The sequence below is a fragment of the Mustela nigripes genome, chromosome 6 (assembly GCF_022355385.1).
Source record: "Mustela nigripes isolate SB6536 chromosome 6, MUSNIG.SB6536, whole genome shotgun sequence".
NCBI lineage: Eukaryota > Metazoa > Chordata > Mammalia > Carnivora > Mustelidae > Mustela > Mustela nigripes.
The window spans coordinates 92,912,034-92,924,339 of record NC_081562.1 but is presented as its reverse complement, the minus strand read 5'-3'; the positions used below and the strand labels follow the sequence as shown (position 1 = coordinate 92,924,339).

At 50.4% G+C, this 12,306-nt stretch overlaps 1 protein-coding gene across 1 annotated transcript in view; it reads right to left on the bottom strand.

Moving 5' to 3' along the window:
• Positions 1–725: 725 nt before the first annotated feature.
• The window catches only part of KIF5A (kinesin family member 5A), a 30,971-nt gene continuing 19,390 nt past the window's right edge, over positions 726–12,306 (bottom strand). The window contains exons 16-29 of the mRNA XM_059403538.1: positions 11,733–11,921; positions 11,021–11,138; positions 10,607–10,671; positions 10,406–10,515; positions 9,941–10,042; positions 9,175–9,235; positions 8,866–8,937; positions 8,594–8,698; positions 5,837–6,053; positions 5,422–5,575; positions 5,032–5,114; positions 4,596–4,623; positions 4,045–4,159; positions 726–3,001 (exon numbers count right to left, since the gene is read on the bottom strand). Coding sequence (XP_059259521.1) covers positions 4,081–4,159; positions 4,596–4,623; positions 5,032–5,114; positions 5,422–5,575; positions 5,837–6,053; positions 8,594–8,698; positions 8,866–8,937; positions 9,175–9,235; positions 9,941–10,042; positions 10,406–10,515; positions 10,607–10,671; positions 11,021–11,138; positions 11,733–11,921 — 1,383 coding nt within the window. The 3' untranslated portion in view covers positions 726–3,001; positions 4,045–4,080. The remainder of the gene's footprint in view (positions 3,002–4,044; positions 4,160–4,595; positions 4,624–5,031; positions 5,115–5,421; positions 5,576–5,836; positions 6,054–8,593; positions 8,699–8,865; positions 8,938–9,174; positions 9,236–9,940; positions 10,043–10,405; positions 10,516–10,606; positions 10,672–11,020; positions 11,139–11,732; positions 11,922–12,306) is intronic.

Sequence of the window (12,306 nt, the reverse complement as noted above, 5' to 3'; positions counted from 1 at the left end):
ACAAAATGAAGAGAATGGCATACCATTTTTTGTTAAAAATTACAACCTAGGGGTGCCTGGGTGGTTGTTAAGCGCCTGCCTTTGGTTCAGGTCATCATCCCAGGATCCTGGGATGGAGCCCTACATTGGGCTCCCTGCTCCTCAGGGAGCCTGCTTCTCCCTCTCCCACTTTTCCTGCTTGTGTTCCCTCTCTTGTTGTGTCTCTGTCAAGTAAATAAATAAAATCTTAAAAAAAAACCCAACTACAACAACCTAGATTGATGTCTACCAGTAGTAGAATGGTTAAATAATAGGATAAGTTTATAAAAAATTATATCTATATTTTAATGAAGTAAATTTTTTAAAGACTCATTTATTTACATTTTGAGGGTATGAGAGAGTATGCAAGCAGGGGAGGGGCAGAGGGAGGGAATCTCTTGAAAAGACTCCATGCTGAGCGCAGTCCAACACAGGCTCTATCCCATGACCTTGAGATCATGACTGGAACCAAAATCAAGAATCAGATGCTTAATCTATTGAGCCGCCCAGGCACCCCTAATTTAATGAAGTATATCTATGTATAATGACATGAAAAGATCTCTAGAATAAATTGTCCAGTGGGGGGGGGACGACAAATGTGTAAATATATAGAAGAACATCTGGAAGGGTATGTACCACAGTATCAAATGCAAGTAAGGGAGCGGGACTGGGGAGGGATAAAGATTGACAACACCACAGAGTCATCATTGCATTTATTTTATTTTCAAGGTATCTATGTACATCAAGTAAATACACACTGGGGTTTGTGCGGTTTGGTTTATCTTCCACGCTGGCATGCAACATTTTGGCAGATGTGAGTGGGCAGACCAGGTGCCCCTGGGAGTGACCCTGGCTCTCTGGAAAGGGATGCTGGGGTGGGGGGGGGGGATGTAGAGTGAAGTTTCTGGTGAAGGCCTTGTGTGTGTGTTCTTATTTATGTAAGTGAATTAGATTCCCCTTACATCTCTCTCCTCATCTGCCTGACACCTTCACGCTCTCTTATGTGTTTTAAAAGAATCATTTGGTGGCAAGATTACCTAAAGCCCACTGGCTTCTCAGGAGCCCTGTTGGCAAATCTTAGCTCAAGTCTACAGGTGCACAGGCGTCTTCCTTCTTCTCCATTGGGCCTTTCCCTCTCTGCTCTGATTAGGGGTTTGGGGCAGGGGAGCCAGGCTGAACCCCTTTCCCTCAGAGCTGTGGTTTGCAAACTACTGTACAGAGCTCTCGGGTTCTGAACTCTTAGGACCATTCAAGAGCTCCTCCACTAATGAAGCATTTTTCCAGCAAATAAAGAAAATGTAAACTGCTCAGGTCTGCGTCACTTTGGGTTATTTTTTTCTATCAGGATTCTATATAAGATTTACTTTTAAAAAGGTCTGAATATCGCTGCCTTGGATTTACTCTACACCCTTCTGGTAGATTTTTTTCCCTGCATTTTTCCGTAATTGCTAAGAGGGGCCCAACAGGTAAAGGAAGAAGGAACTTTTTCCCTTGAAGGAGTCCCAGGCCAATACAGCCTGTATTTATAAGCTAGCACTCACCCTGAGCTTTCTTTCCTGCCTTCGAAGCTAGGTGATGGTTGCCCTGCTGCTGGGGGATGCTGTTCTTCCATCCTATGTAAGACTGGGTATGGGGACACCAGACTTTCTTGACTTGGACTTTCTTGATTTTGGCCTCCACGATCCATCCCTGTAGTTACCTAGAAAACCACCTTAGCAACATGTGGAAGGAAAGGATGTCTGAAACCAAAGTAACAGTCCTATCAATTACATGGGGCAGTGCTGCGGGGGGAGAGAGCTCTCCTCTCACCACCTTCCCCCAGTCTGGAAACTCTGCTCTGCCCCTTTCTTTAAAGTGCACTTAAAACCAGATGGAGACATTATCAAAGGAATTCTGTCAAATAAAATTTGTTTTTTATGCGTCATGGGGAAAAGTCAGGCTCCAGCCTGAAATGAAGACATCTTGAGATAGATATTTTGCCAATGAACTGGAAGGTCCCAAACCAAAAGGTGGAGATGGGAAGAACATGCAGCCCAATATGGGACAGAAAAAGGAATCCAGCTCATCGCTGTGGCAAAAATACTTGGAATTTCCCAGCCTGTTCATCCCCGAACCCAAAGAAACAATCAGTTGACTACACTTGCCTACAACTATCACCCGATAGATGAGCAGCCATTGACAGACCGTTGGGAAGGGTCTGCCTCCTCAAATTTTCAAAATATTTTAAAGCAACTCTGGGTTTTGTTCACGAGTTCTGGGGCAGAGACTACCAAAAGGAGTTTTGAGGAAAAATGGATATGGTCCCTGGAATAATCCATGTCCTTGGTCATTGGGGCGGGGGATCAGGGCACAGGAAGAGGAAGGCAAAAGGTAGACTTTGGAGGGTGGAGTTGCACACCCAGACTCCCTCGGTTCAGTTAAGGGATATATGAAGAAAATTCTATGCGTAATTTAGCAGTTCTTCCATGTTACCCTCCCCTGTGCTGTCTGTGAAAGAGGAGGGGGGAGGAGTCTATTTCTGTATCTTCTTATGATGCTAAGACATTCTTCTGCTTAAGGCTTTGTGTGCGTGTGTGCGTGTGTGCATGTGTGCACATGTGTGTGTGTGCATGCGTGTGAAGGATCACAGCCCTCTAGCTCCCATTTTTCCTTTTATCATCTCCATGACTAACACCACTCAGTGTGAGAGACGCATGTTTGAAAAAAGAAACATTCACCCTCCTCCCTATTGCCCCAAATGAGGAGAGTATACTATGCTTAGAAATTGCTAAATACATCATTAGATACTTAGAGAGTACGACAGAGAGAAGAGAGAGACATAGCAGCAGCTTTTGATATATAGATATAGAGTACAAAGGGATACAGAGTAAGAGAAGACATCAAACAGTACAGTTGAACAACGAGGGTTGGGAGGGAGTTGTTAGTGTCACAGACCACAGGTTTGCAGCATGCTGAGAGGAGAGGCCTCAGTCCCTCTTAGAAACTGGGGAAGAAAGAGAAAGAGCTTGTGAGGGACCACCTTCTCGTCCAGCCACTCAACAGGAACAGGGTGGCATTTGTACAAACTTTGGTTTACGGTCTTGTTCCTTTACTACCCAACAACCAGACACCACTCTCCGAGCGCCTGCTCCTCTACGCCAGCCCTTCCTCTTTCTTCTCCACCCCTCTTTCTTCGCTCTTCATGCCTTTTTGCCTATGGGTGTCTGGCCTACCATCCCGGAAAGCCCCAGAGAGGGCCTGGCTTGGACGCAGCCCAGCAAGCGATGGGCCATATTCTCTCATTTCTGGGTCTCCAGAGATGCCAAGGGGACAATAAGACAGGCTCCTAGTGTCCAGCTCTGGGTCCTCAAGCAAGTGAGAAGCCTGGGGACACACAGACACCAGGAAGGCACCTGGCCTGCTGGAAGAGAGGACCTGGGGACAGAGGTGGGATAAGGAGTCTGAGAGGGGAAACACAGCTGTTTTCTGCCTCTGCCGAGCAAGGTGGCAGGGGGTGCTGAGACAAAAAGTCAGCGCTCCTGGGGCATTTCCTAATGCTTCTGGGTGACCTACACAGTTATGAGATGTATGGGACACAGGTACAGGAATGAAGACGACACCTCCTTTACTGGAAGCAAGTTGGTTAAGAAAATACCTTTCCATCCTAAATTATTTTAGGGTGGAGGCAGAGAGGGGGTTGAGCTGATCTTTCTCAAGATCTCCTAAAATCCCCTACATTCCGGAACCTGGGTGTGGCTCTAGACCCGCACGGCCTCTGCTCACCCTTTTTGACGTGTGGCAGTGACCCCTAGTGGCAGAAAGGCAGTACTGTGGCCACTGCTTTGGCCAAAAAGGAAGCATCAGCGGGGGAGGGGAGGTCAGTGTCCAGAGCCTGGGGGTCAGTAGAGACGTATCCCCCAGGCAGGGAAAGCAGGAGCTGAGGGACAACTATATAGTAAAAGTTTTGAGATGATGAGAGAAAGCAGGAGAAACACAGAGGCGGAGGGCAAGACAGGAGGCAACCGGAGGCTGGTCAGAGGAAGCTACCTGAAAGTGCAGGTTTGCGGCAGTCCATGAGGGAGATTAGCTGGCTGCCGTCTCTTGGTGGAGAGGGAAAAGCTTGGCCTGCTCCTCAGCCTCATAGCCGCATGGCAGGTCACTCCTAGAAGAACAGACCCAGCATGGTCAGCTTCATATAAAGGAAAACATTCCTGTCACTGTGTTCTCATAGCATCCCTATGAGACAACAAAAGGCAGGGACTACTTGAGGTTTACAGGAATACAAGGAAAACCGAAGGTGGAGAGATGGAGCCGACTCGCCCAAAGGAAGGAGAGAAAGCCAGGTCATCAGATGGTCATGCCATTCCCCCAGACCCCAAAACAGAGTGGGGAGAAGCCCCAGGTGGGATTGGAGATGTGCTCTCTGCACCAAGAGGCAGGGAATGAATAGATCCTGGGGACAAGGTGATGGAGAGGAAGGTTCTCATTCCCTCCTTTCCCTGCAGGCTCCAGAGAACCTCTAAGTAGGGCACAGGGAAAACTTAATCATTTCTTCGGGTCCCACCCAGAGAACTCAAGAGCAACAGCGACTGGTGTACCTGTTGTCATTGATATCTGTGGCATTTCCTGAAGGCATCATCATCGAGAACATAGGATTAGGAGAAGAAAAAAGAATATGGCATGTTAGAAGCCATCTCCCCAAACCCTCTCTCATCCTGACCAATTAGAGAAAAAGGCAAGACTTTGGAGTATAGCTGCCACCTGGGTCTGTGGCTCTTTATTTTCAAATACCCCAAGCTGCCTGCTCATTTTGTTTGAGAAAGTTCTCCCTGATCCCTTCTGAAGGAAAGGAAAAGGGGAAAGGGAGGGGAGGGTGGGGACAGGCACGGCAATAGGAGGAATCCACTTCTAAGGTCCAAGACCCTGAAGTGATGGGCTGTGTTCAAGCTGTAGGTACAGCGTCACTGACTTTTCTTCTACTTTCCAACTTGCCCTGGGGATCCCAAAGGCTGGTCACCCATCTTTTTCACTCACCGTTGTCCATGTTGGCCTTCTGGTAGGAAGCCAGGGGCCCGCCAGAAGATGGGGCCGCACCGCTGGTACAGGAGTTTGCAAAGCTGGATGGAGCAGAGGAGAGAGATGCTGCCCCTGGCACCCACCCTCGAGGACCCATAGGACCCAGAATCCCCAAGAGGAGGGAGCATACGCCCCTCCCATCCCCAGAGAACACAAGGCAACAAACAGGGCCACAGGCTGAGAGGGCAATGCCCACCTTCTAACTGTAGGTGTGAAGGTGAAAAAGGGTTCAAAATGAAGCTACTTAGGAAAGGAATTAAGTGTCAGCCAAAAATTAACCCAAACTATGCCCTGTGGAGAGCAGAGAGCCTTGGGTGGGGACTCCAGCCCGTGCCCGGGGCCACTCACTACATATCCGAGGTGGAGCTGGGCGCAGCCTGCAGGTACAGATTCTGGTAGTTCTGGAAGAGGCTGTTGGTGTAACTGATGCACTCAGGGCTCCGGGTGCCACAGGGGTTGGTGGGTGAAGACGCTGGGTAGTGGCCAGGCCGGACGGGTTTGGCTGTGGTAAAGCAAGGAAAAGGACCGTGGGGATGCTGCTTCCTTGCAGTTACCCCAGTCCCGGAAGTCATGGAGCTGGAGCTGGACCAAGCTGCTCAGGACCTCACTCTCATTTTTATACACTTTTGGGAGGAGGGTAGTGGGGTGGTCCTCGGGGGGAGGTAGGCGAAAAAGCAATCATCTAGTTGCCTGACACTTAGGAATGTGCTGATCTCCCCCAGAGGTAATCCCAGCTCATCTATAGCCTCTTACCCCCACTCACCGATCTGAGCAGAGTGGCCCCGCTTGCCGGAGCTCTTGTACCGGACGGCCTCCTTGATGCGATCCACCTCCTGCTGGTACCGGCGCTTGTCCTTCATGGCGCCCTCCTTGGCCTCCTTCAGTGCACCCTCCAGGGCCTTAACTCTCTCAGCCGTAGCCCTAAGTCGTTTTTCCAATTTAGGAAGCTCACAACGCAGATCTGCATTGTCACGTACCAGCTGTGGGGTAAGCCCAAGGGAAGAGGCCAAGGCAAAGCCAGCGACCCAAGAGAGAGCCAGCAGTAGGGGTACGGGGGTGCAAGGCAGGGAGACAGAATAAAGAGAAATCAAGTCAGAGAAGATGGAGACCGCGCTTTTTCCTCAAAAGACCTCGTTGCCTTTACCTAATTGCTCCTCTGGCCTGCTTTTTCCTCCTCCCGGAGCAAAGTGGTCAGGCATGAAAAAGTTACATCATTTTCTGAGCAGCAAAATGTGCCAGCTCCACCACAGCCCCAAACTCTTGTGACAGTGCCCTGTCCCAGTCTTTTCCTGGCCTCAATACCCACGCCTCCAGACCTCACAGCTTGCGCCAGGCCTACAGCCCCAAGGCGACCATGTGGGTGAGGCAGCCCTCACCCAGAGATGGCTTTGTCCGCATGCATAGGGCAGGCAGCAGGAGACGAAGCACTGAAGCACTGTCTGGAAGATGCGTATGGTTTTGAGTACTGGTTAGGTGCAGTGCAAAGCAGAAGCTGGAACGTGGGAGCCCCCGACTCACCCCCACCACCACCACCACCACCAGCACACATTCACACAGCGCCCCATAGGAAGGAAAGAAAATGTTTGAGGGCTCACAAACATTTGGGCTCATTACCTTTACATTCAAGGATTTCCCGGACTGTCCCTCCCCCATTTAATTTAAGCAACCACCTTGCAGCCAGAAAAGACTTCCTGGTCTTTTTTATAGGGTTCACACAATAACGGGGGGCCCTCCAGCCTGTGGGAGCCGGCTTTGAAAGATACCAGGTGAACTGGTAGAGCACATAACCCAGGAGAAAAGACAGAGCTTGGAAATAAGTCTGTGCCCCTTCCACTTTGGGCAACTTAAAGATTATAAACAATGGTTTGCTGTGACAAGAGTCCAGCTTAGTTAGGAATAGGGCTCAAGGCCTGGCTATTTAAGATTCTGTGTAAGTTTCTACATCTCCCTCATTTCCCTATCTAGTCTTGTGTCTGCTGAAGTAGGACATTGTGAGGAGTCCTCCATCATCGAGGTGAGTTGTTTTTGGTGTTTGTGACTTCGCACAGAGAGAAGCAGTGGCTTCAGTGAGGAAAAAGGAAACTAAGCCTGGAGGGTGTGATGCTACGTGCAATAGGCCAGGACAAACCCTGCAGGCTTCCACTTACAGGAGGTACTTTGAGGAGTCAGACTCATAGAGAACAAAAGAAGAATGGAGGTTGCCAGGGACTGGGAGGGAGGGGGAATGGGAGTTACTGCGTAGTGGGTATAGAGGTGCGGTTTTACAAGACGACAGGGGTGGGGAAGGACGGTGGGGGAGTCACACAAAAGTAGGAATGCATTTAATACCACTGAACTTAAAGATCGTTCTGGTGGCAAATTTTATGTGTATTTTACCACACTAAAAATATTGGGGAAAAACAAGCAACATGACACACATTTGGACAGGGAAGGAAAGTGAACACAGAAAGGAGAAGAGGATGGCAGAACAGATTACAAATGTTTCTTCCCTGAACTTTCAACTTTTCCGGAATGTTGTTACATTGTTATACTGCTGTATGTATAATGAGCAAGGGGGGAAAGATGGTAGTGCAGCCCTACGCAGGCCCAAATAAAATAAATATACCCTGCAGATTATCACTGGGCCACAGTTCTGGGATTTTTCTCCTCCCATTATATATGTTTAAAGAGAAAAAGTACCAAGTATTTGTTAAATATGCTGGGCATTGCGCTGAGAAATTTAAGCTCCAGTTTAGTGAGAAGATGAGTCTAAATCAAATGTCCAGGTGGGATTGAAAGAAAGGGCATGAAGTATAGATCAGGGTTTATTTCATGTGTCAGTTAGAAAAGCCGGTTGACACATTGGGGTACCTGTCCTCAAGGCTCAGATATTCGGTGCTGGCGAGGGTGTTCCTGCCCTGTACTCACCAAACATTTCCTGTCCTGACTCTTTTGCACTGCCCCTTCCACTTCGCCACCCCATACCTTTGAAACCCAGTCAGCCACCTAAGGAGCCACAGCAGCAAGGAGGGGGACAGAGAGGCAGCAACTTAATACAATGGGTTCCAACCAGCCCCTGCGAGGGGCTGGTTGTGCCATCTGGAGGACACCTTTTTAAATTAATTATCCCGCCTGCCTGCCCCAGGCCTGGGCAGATGGAGTTCTCTCTATGACAGAAAGCCCCACTTCCCTGGCTTGTTCCTCGTCTCTGACCAGTACCCCTCGTCTGTAGTTACAGGCCCATACTTCTGAAACATCTACCAGTTTCAACCTCTCCCTCCAAATCCAGAGGCCTGGGGCATTTTCCCCTTTGAACGGGGGCAGGTTGGTAGCTTTGAGAGGGGAGAACAGGGATGGAACAAAGACCAGGGCAAAAGTGGAACCAAAAATGGATAAGGAAGGGATCAGCAGGAAAAATAAAACCGAAAAGGAAGGAAAACATGCAAAAGTCCATTTTCCTAAATCCGAGGGACCTTGAAGGATTTGGGTCTCCCAGGCACCTGGCCTCAAGAGTTCTCTTCACCCTGTCCCCTACTCTTACCTGTTTGTGAACCTTTGTAAGCTGTTCCAGGTTGTTCTCAAGAAAGGAAATCTTCTGCTTTTGGGAGTGAATCCCCCCACTGTCCTCGGGCTCCATTTCTGCACTCTGATGAAAGACGGGGGTGGGGGGGGGGGGGGATGTGGCTGTCCCAAGGTCAGAAAGGTCTCACCCACACCCATCCAAGCCAGCTCCACTGGCAGCCACAGGGGTTGGAGAAAGCTGTGGGCAGGGGACAGTATGGGGGCTGGGAAGTTTCCACGGATGGAACTCACTTTCTTGACTCGAGTCGTGACGTCTTGAACGAACAGCTTGCGAAGGTTGTGGAGGGTCTGGAGTTCCCGGGCCTGGAAAGAATGATGACAGATTGGGGATAGCCAAATCCCAGGTTAGCCTCTTGGCTCCCAAATTATAGGAACCATCAGTCTATCTGGGCAGGTGAGTCACTGATCCTTTAGGAAAGGATATGTCCTGATTATGCCACAGACTGACTCTGTGTAAGGAAAGGGGTTATGGAGAAGTCAGGGAAAGAAATGAAGCCCCCACCTCACCCTGTTAACTTGGCCCAGAGGGAAACCACTCACAACTGTCTCCTCCAGACCCTTGAGGTCCTGCTTGGACTGTTCATGTCGCTCATACAGAAATCTGGGGCAAGAAGAAAACACAAGAGTCCCTCAGGACTTCCCGTCCTCCCTCTCTCCTCCCTCTCCACTCCCTTGATCCAGACTCTGTTGTAACTAATTATACAAGTTACCCACGTTTGCTGTGCAGAAATTAGAAAAGAAAAAGAAAGTATGATGAGTTTCATAAAAAGCCCATAATTTGGGGCACCTGGGTGGCTCAGTGGGTTAAAGCCTCTGCCTTCGGCTCAGGTCATGATCCCAGGGTCCTGGGATCAAGCCCTGCATCGGGCTCTCTGCTCAGCAGGGAGCCTGCTTCCTACTCTCTCTCTGCCTGCCTCTCTGCCTACTTGTGATCTGTCTGTCAAATAAATAAATAAAAATCTTAAAAAAAAAAAAAAGCCCATAATTTGACTACGTACAGATCAAACCACCATTAACATTCTGATGTTTGTCTTTCTGCACTCACTTCTATGCAGGTATATCCCACAAAAATTGTATGTGATCGTACCATTCATACTGTTTTGCAGCCTGCTTTTCACCCTTAGAACATCACCCACATCTTTCCAGGCCAGGGCAGCTAATATTCAATAGAGGTAATCTCTGAACGTCTTTTTTGCGGAAGAATCTGATGATTCTTCCGAGGCATTTGCCGGCCGGGGGCCACCGTTTCTCACGCGCATGGCACCCGGCTCTGCAGGTGTGAGTAGCGGGCTGGGCCAACACTCACGTCAGCTCCTGGAGCTTGCTGCTCTTCTCGTGTTCTTCATTCTTCAGCTTCTCGTAGTCGGCCTGGAGCTTCTCTAGCTCTAACTGCAGCTTCTGATTCAGGCTGCCGAGGGCAAGGAGGTGTGGGAGAGAACAAAAAGGTTATTAATGAGAGGGAAAGGGAAGACCAGCCCTGCAAACGTTTCCTTCTGGTACAAGTGGGTCTGGTTAGGACTGAGGGACGCTTCTACCTTCGGATTAGCAGAAGGAGATGCAGGCCTTGGCTTTCACAACAGCGTGAGGAGCCGTGGGCTATCTAATCATAAGAGCTCAAGGAAAAGAACTAGTCCTCACTGCTGTGCCTCCTGGAGTTCGGCTGCAAAGTTGTGGCATGGTTGTGGGGGGAAGTGGCCCATGGAAATGAATAAGCCAGACTCCGGGCCAAGAGGGAGCCTAGAGGCCAGAGCCGGCCGGGGGGGACTCTTACTCTTTGAGCTCATCAATGGTCTTCTGCTTCTCATTGATCTCGTCCCGGAGCCGGGCCAGCTGCCGGTGATGGGCCTCCCGGTGACTCTCCAGCTGCACCTCCAGGGCCTTCTGCGAAGACCCCCATCCCACGCTCAAAGCCAGACTCCCAGGCACCAGATGGGAGAGGGCCCCAGCTGCGCCCTGCCCCTTCCCCACTCACCTTCACATCATCTGCATCCTGGGTGTCCGGCTCCTTGTCCTTTAGGGCCACTTCATGCACAGTTTCTGAGGGAAAGACGGGAGAGCAGCTTACTTAGCACCCACCTCCTCTGGAAAGAACTCCACTTTGTGACCAGAGTTCCAGGCAGGACAGGGGACAGTGACCCAGTGTGGACCCCTGAGGATGTGCTGGGTTAGGACAGTACAGTTTGATACGGCAGGGAAAGAGGTCCCTGGAGGGTTTATGGCTCGTGTACAATAAGCTATGGGCCCAAGCTTCCATGGTCTCAATCTCATGCGTGGGATGACCGTGCTGTTAGGAGGTGTATTTTGGTGTTCATGCCTTTTCCTCCCTGCCCCGCTCTGGGATCTCAGGTCCCAGGATGCGTGGTTTAGAGGTTGAAGAAGGCCTCACCCTGGGCCTGGAGCTTGGCCAGCTCATCGCTCAGGGAGTCATAGGACTCTTCCAGGTGCCGCTTCTTTAGCTCCACACTCTGCATATATTCTGTAAGTGAGCGGATCTTGGCCTCGTGCTAGTGGGGTGAGGGTTGGGGAGGGGAAGAAGAGGGATGGAGTCAAGGACACAGCTGGGCAACACTGACCTCTGCAGCTCTTCTCCCAGGGCCCCCCCTTATGCTGCACTGGCCTGTAGACAGTGGGCCATGGGCCATTTCTTTTTTCTTTTTTTTTTTTTTTTAAGATTTTATTTATTTATTTGTAAGAGAGAGAGTGAGAGCGAGCACAGGCAGACAGAGTGGAAGGCAGAGTCAGAGGGAGAAGCAGGCTCCCTGCGGAGCAAGGAGCCCGATGTGGGACTCGATCCCAGGATGCTGGGATCATGACCTGAGCCGAAGGCAGCTGCTCAACCAACTAAGCCACCCAGGCGTCCCGGGCCATTTCTTTAAAGCCCCTTCCTTGAGACCCCATCAGCTCAGAGGGTGGTACCCCCTCTGAACCTTCCCTTCCCCTGCCCGGCCCCTCTCTGGCTAGCCCAGGCCCTTCTGTTCTGGACTTTGGCTGACCCTAGGCCCTTGACATGAAGGGTGGCTGCGGGGAGTCTTATCCCATAGCCGCAGAACCGTCCTCCTTCCCACAGCATGCAAAGGCTCTCAGTGCCCGGTGCTCACCTGGGAGATGAGGAGCTGGCAGGATGAGAGTTCCCGTCCAGTCACCTCCATCTTGCGGTGACATTCGACCTGCAGGTTCTCCAGCTGCCGGCAACGCTTGACCACTGACTTGACTTCCGACTTGATTTTGCTGATGTAGAGTCGGGCCACTGTGAACTCCTCCTCGATGGCTCCGCTGATCTCCACTGGCTGCGGGGTGGGAGAGGGCAGGAAGAGGTGCTTCTGGGTTGCAGGGAAGCCTTTTTCCATTCCCAGGGATCCGGCCCACCCCCGCGTACGCCCTCCCACATGGAGACTTGGGTGGCACCCGTATTTTCCAAACAACTTTCAGAGGCTATCACCTGACATGTCATACTAAATCCTTCTCCCTGCACTTAAAGATCCAGTTCTGACAGTCGCCCTCTTCCATCTTATAGAGCAAAGTGATTTGGAGTCGCACTGATCTGCTCGATGGGCACGGCCATGGACTTGCATATCTCATTCCCAGCTCTGGGCCTCACCCCTAACACCCGTTATCATATGTCCATCTCCAGGGCCTCTTTTTTAATTTTTTTAATTATTTTTTAAAGATTTC